Raw genomic sequence first — 6,385 nt, forward strand, 5'->3', positions numbered from 1 at the left:
TCTGAGAGATATAAAGTGATCAGGGTGTTCATCCAAGAACTCCAGAATCTGGCCAGGTAAGCTCCTGTTATACGACTGCCTTGTCGAATATATATATATAGTGATCTTGGTGTCTGTCCTCTAGAATCTGGCCAGATTTGTACTTGTTGTACCTTTAACAAAGTGATCATGATAATGTCTTTATATCGGCTTCTTGCAAATTGTATTGTACTTTTTATTTTATCTTGTTTGGCCAAAGTAGCTAAATGATCACTTCTTATCCTGAATACCCTATGATAAATTTGGGAAACTAGTAACTAGTATATTTATTCTATAATTTCAGTATTTTAACTTCACATACTTTGCTATGTCACTGAATGAATTGACAGAGGAGTTAGCTGGTAAAATGGCTCCTACCGACTCTAGATATAGACCTGATATAAGACTATTGGAGGAGGGCAAAATAGGTAAGGCTGAGGTCTACATACTTAATAAAGATTTGATTTTTTATAATTGTATTTTGATGACGCCATTCTATGTATTCACCATCTTCAAAATGTGACAAAAGTAGACCAATTGATAGGTCAATAGCCCTTTTTCATATTTATGGAATGCGATCTATTTTAAAAAGTGAGTTTTTCAAAGGAAATAGCCCACCAACACATAACAACCTGGTTGGCGGTCTCATTGGGGAAGAGAAGAGCAGTAAATATTTTTCTTTGAAACTTACACTATTTTCACTTTGGTAAGTAGCTGAATGGTTTAAAATAGGTTATTTACTAGAATCCAAATACTTACCTCAGCTCCAAGAAGTCAAATGTTTTGAATTTTATACTACTGTCCATTGCTCCAATTGGACAGTAAACATGTCTGTCAGTTTGGAGAGTTACCTTCCTTTGCTCAAAATTTAAAAAAAAGAATATGACAAAGTTGGGCATATTGAAAAGGTCTATTACTTAAAATTAGCGAGATGAAGTCAGTACATTGATTATTTCCACTACCTCATAACATTGCAAATTGTATTCAGAAGATGATAGCAACTTATGGTTCAAAAATATTTTTGAAAATTAAATGGGAACACTCTCTTGTTATGTGAGACATGGTTAGAAAAGGGCAAATTAAGGCATTTTCTGACATTTGCTAGAGAAATTACCATTTTCAAATACCCGTATTGATTTCAGGAATGATTTTTTCCACCTTTTTAGCAGAATTTCTCTATTTCAAATCTGGATTTTACCATTACATTTTTTATTTTTTACTGTATATTTACTTCTGATTTCGCAAATTTCTGCTTTGTTTGTTCATCCATGTGACTTGAAAATTTTAAGATAATTTGCAAAACAGTTTTGGATAATCAGATACTACCATTTTGTAACACTTTTGTCTGTAGTAGTTTTGCTATTTTGGACTATTTGACCCTCTAAAAAAATTGACTCCACTACTTAGTATGATAATACATGTACATGTATATCCTGATAAAGCACCTATAACTTAACTACTGACAACATTTCTTGATCCCTTATTTACTGGTTAAAACTCCTGCATTGTTTTTGTAGATGCTGCTGCTGAAGAGAAAAACAGACTAGAAGAAAAACAGAGATCAGCCAGGAAGGAGAGAAAGAAGAAGAAAGATGAATGGACACCTGTGTAAGAACAATTTATACATATTTTTTTTCCATTCTAAGCTTATGATTAAACGCATGTGACTTTTTAACGACTTGGCGGTGATTTAATTTCTGCGAGAGATTTCCTGTCATTTTACATTTTTGAAATACACAGCAAAGAACATAAAGTAACTAAAGTCATACATACAAAGTAACAAAAGCAAATGAGCATCTCGTAAGAAGGTATGTGCCATATCAGAGTATTATTAAAAAAATACAGCATGTATGTTTATGAGTCTTATTGACAGGGAAAATGTGAGAGGCCTCACCCAATTTCAAGACATTGATTTTAGGACAAAATTGCATTACAATTATCTTGACAAGATGCCTTTAAACCTTTTACTTTTTGAAAAAAAATCCAAATCTGAACTGATTATATGTATCTGTACACTATTGAAAAGTACTCACAATTTTAAAATAACGAACTTTGAAACAAAACATGATATTATAAACAAAACAAACGAACTACATCACCAAAATTACTATTTTGCACGTAATGAAAAATTCCCATTGAGACAGCTGGTCATGATGAGCCAATCTTTTATAATTGTATAGAATTCCATAATTCACGAATTTGAATGTTTGTTTCTATGTTTTTTTCATATTTGTTGCTTGGAAAATCAGAGGAAAAAATGTTCAATAATGAAGAAGTCTTCATGTTGTATTGGTTTGAACCAAGTATTTTATATTTTCAGCTGGTTTAAACTTGGTAAATGCCCACATACTGGAAAAGAAAACTGGATATTCAATGGTGACTATTGGAACAAAAACTGGCAGAAAGCTCCTGATATATTTTGATGACTATTTCACAAATAGGGTGTGCAATATACATCTAATATTACACAGGAAAAAGAAGTTCCTGTAAGGGAGATAATTCTTGTGACAGAAATATTTGTTTTGATGTGGTGTAATTGCAGTAGGACTTCATAATGTGCCCAAAAGGTTTACAAAGAGTAATTTCCTTTGAAGTCATTATTGTTTAGAATATTGATTGCAACTAGGTATATTATATACTAACATGATTTTAGTATATTTGTCAATATAACATGAAATTACTTGGATATGGTCATCAGAACCTACACATTCAAGTATTGTAGGGATAAACTGGTAGTGAACCATTAGACTGTTTAGCAGACTTATAATTAACAAAAATATAATGTGTAATGAAAAACCTTTTTTGATATTATTGATAGAACTTAATTTAGTATTATCAAATTTTTGTTATTAATACATGTATTACAAATTTTATAAACCAGTAGCCTTTGATAAGTAAAAGGATTCTTTTTTTTTTAATACATTGAAATTTTAGGAATTACATGTATTTGTAAATTATCACAGGCAAAAACAGTTCTGTCTCCCTTACTCAAAATTCAGTCATTCCAGAATTTGGTTTGGAAAGTTGTAGATCTCTGAAATTCTATCATCACTGTGATGTTTTGTTTGTGCAATAAATGAATAGTTTAGACATATTGCAAGCTAAGGTTGTCTTATAGGTGGTGTTAAAATTGTTTAAACAAAATGTATGTTGAGTCTGTGATTTGTATTATTAACTATTATCGAATGTAATGTTTTGTTACAGCAAGACCACCCATTTTTTGTGGATTGTCTACTCATTCTACACCACGATATTTATCATTTTCAGTAAATATTACTTTTATTATGTTAAAACCATGACATTATTTTTCCCTTTTGAACAATTTTTGAAAGGGTTGAATTAACACCACCCCCCTTTTTGAATATGAGTATAGACTTCAGGCCCCTAAAACTGCTAAATAGTCATCATATCAGATAAAACTGATACAAGTGCATTTATAGATGATGTAGGTATCCAGTTTTAAGATTCTGAACATTTTTAGTTTTCATTTTGTGTCAAATTTCTTCTGTTCATTTCTAATAGTTCGAAGTACAAGTTGAACCATATTTATTTTCTAACTTATGTTTCAGAAACTAAAGCAGGCCAAAACTTAATGCCATATGATTAATTTTTTTGCTAGGTGCACGGTGAATAAAGGACAGTAACACTTTTTTGAATGCAACATCCATTACCTTGTCTCAATTTGAGGTGTTTATATGCTGTATATCCAAGTTGTTATTGAGTGCCAGTCCTTGTAATCTGACAAAGGTGGACATGCTGCTAAATTGTGAAATTTCTATGGATAAAACATAGAAGGAAGCAAATGTTGTCAAAGATTTACAAAATTTTTCAATGAAATGTTGCAAAAAATTGAATCTCTTTTTGGCATGGGCATAATACAGTTCCAAATAAATGTACAAATGCCCTCCATAATTCATTTCTGGAACTCTTCTTTTGGAAATAGTGTGGTAAAATGTAAAACTTTGAAAAAGCAAATAAAACCTCTGCACCATATTGCCTGAAACTTACATAGACTGGTACTCAAATTGTTACTTTATATATAGACTATGCATTTGTTTTCATTGTATCATATCATTTAATAGTATTGTTGATATTAAGGTGTATAATACACACATTTCTAAGTATCAGGACACCAGTTTGATAGTACAGATTTTATCATAGTTGTGTTTGAGATCAAATGTATGAATTGTTGTTTATTGCAGTTTCCTGATGGATTAGTTTTTTTTTTTCATTTTTGCCTGAATAAAAATTGTACAGTGAAACCTGTGTAAACCGAACCTCATCTGGACTGAAAGATTTATTCGGCTAATGCAGGTGTTCAGTTTAGACAGGTTAAAAAATATTAAAATTGATTTGAAGAGACTTCAGTTAATGTTTGGTTTACACAATGGATTTCAGATGATGTTTGGTTTACACAAGGGATTTCAGGTGATGTTTGGTTTACACAATGGATTTCAGATGATGTTTGGTTTACACAAGGGATTTAAAATGATTTTTTGTTTATGCAGGTTACTGGTTTATCCAGAGTTCTGTTTAGATAGGTTTTACTGTGTAAGCTGATGATGTTCTGTATATAAAAAACCCACATTCTAGGGTTTGGAACTCTCCTTTTTATTGGAAAATTTTGTGAAAAAACATGCAAAATTTTGGCAAATAATAAACTGGACCCCCATTTTCAATACTTCTAGATCTGCCCCTGTCCTGTGTGATTAGTATTTCTCCTCTTTTTTTTTCACTTTTATGGCAATAATAAAACATAGCAATACTGAAAATTTAGAAATTTTGCAAGTATATAAATTAAAGAAGATATTGTACAATTTTACATTAAGACTGAGCAGATATAGTGAGTGAGATTGTGAAAAATGCAGAAGTGATGCCACAAATTATCTCAGGTTAAAGTAATTTCAGAGTTTAATTCAGCATAGTTGATTTATCTTCTGTTTGGGGACCACCTATATTCTGCAATAACATGCACGTCTTAAAGGGCTATGATTGAAATATCTCTATGTAGTGCATAATATGTAAATTAATTCCTAACAGTGCCCAAACGATTGTGGTAAAGTAATTAACAATTTGTCTGAATGTCTGTATGTAAGTTTGGGTATATTAGCAAGAGCAGTGCTCTAAAATGGAGCATATATAGAAACTACAAATATTTTCCACTACGTGTACAATTTTAGCACTTAATTCAATACAAGTACACAGATTGAGTCTTTCATATTGAGTTGATATTATGTTCTAGGAGTTATAATGATATGTTTTGTGATATACAGTTATTTGTCAATATTTTGATTTTATGAAATGGTATAAAATATGAAAACATCCCGAACATGTTTGTTTTTTTTTAGATATTGTAATAGAGAGAGTTGTTGCTTCTCTTGTAGCAGGTGGTTGTGTTTTAAACATTCAGCTAATTACACAGCTTCTCAGTGCATTTCAATAAGCACCCGTAAGACTTACAAACTTAAGTAAAACCAATGGGACTTATGTGCACTTAAGTGTTATGTAAATTTGCTAAAATGTGCCCAGAAGGAGTGGATACTAGTGATTTAAAAGTCTTAATTTTTGTGGTGTACTAATTTTTGCTATTTTTTACGGTGGATAAACATGCACAAACTATGGTACACATGAAATGGAGTCTTGACAGTATGAAATATTCTTATCAGGAAGATTGAAACCCACTAGTACATTCACTTTTCAGAATCAGTGAAAATATGCCTGTGCCAAATTCAATACATTTGCAATATATTGCTTTCCATTGTAATTTTGACACATTGTTATATATGTTTGCCATATTGTTGAATTCTTGTTAGTTTGTTCTGACTCTTGTTGAAGTGAGTGATTCATCTTGTTCCTGAAAGGGGTGAAAGTTTTGTTAAAGAGTAATTTACTACATGTGTTCTATTCTCAAAGTAACATGTTTTTCCTCTTCTCTTCCTCTAAGAAATCTTAAAAAAAAAATGAAAAGTTGACACTACCAAGCCATACGGACAAAAGAACAACTGCACCAAGGCATATGAAATGCCTTTCCCAAGGAATCCTCTCAATTGCGTATGAAAGTTCTTGAACTTTGTTCTAAATTGAAGTTGAAAAACCATGGAAGGGAAAAGGTAGTTCCTTCCACAAAGACAGATATTTCAGCTAAATTTCTTTGAAGCAGTTATAGTACATTATGGACAGACAGACCTCTTTTGACAGATTAAACTTTTAATAATCGAACATAAATTCATAAATTTAAAACCATAAAATTATATACATAAACAATTTGAACCAACCAAGAATGTTTGAAGGCATGCAGCACCAATATCAATCAGTATCAGTAAGTGTGGAAGGCCATTACCCCAGATGTATGCATGAAACAAATTTT

General features: G+C 31.3%; 1 protein-coding gene across 1 annotated transcript in view; it reads left to right on the forward strand.

Moving 5' to 3' along the window:
• Positions 1-5,347, forward strand: part of LOC148598639 (oxysterol-binding protein-related protein 1-like) — a 75,064-nt gene extending 69,717 nt beyond the window's left edge. The window contains exons 25-27 of the mRNA XM_088562135.1: positions 323-446; positions 1,536-1,626; positions 2,339-5,347. Of these exons, the coding sequence (XP_088418261.1) occupies positions 323-446; positions 1,536-1,626; positions 2,339-2,441 (318 nt within the window). The 3' untranslated portion in view covers positions 2,442-5,347. The remainder of the gene's footprint in view (positions 1-322; positions 447-1,535; positions 1,627-2,338) is intronic.
• The last annotated feature ends 1,038 nt before the right edge of the window (positions 5,348-6,385 follow it).

Source organism: Perna viridis, chromosome 14 (genome assembly GCF_037379345.1).
Source record: "Perna viridis isolate PV_CMFRI_1.1 ecotype Kerala chromosome 14, ASM3737934v1, whole genome shotgun sequence".
Taxonomy (NCBI): Eukaryota; Metazoa; Mollusca; class Bivalvia; order Mytilida; family Mytilidae; genus Perna; species Perna viridis.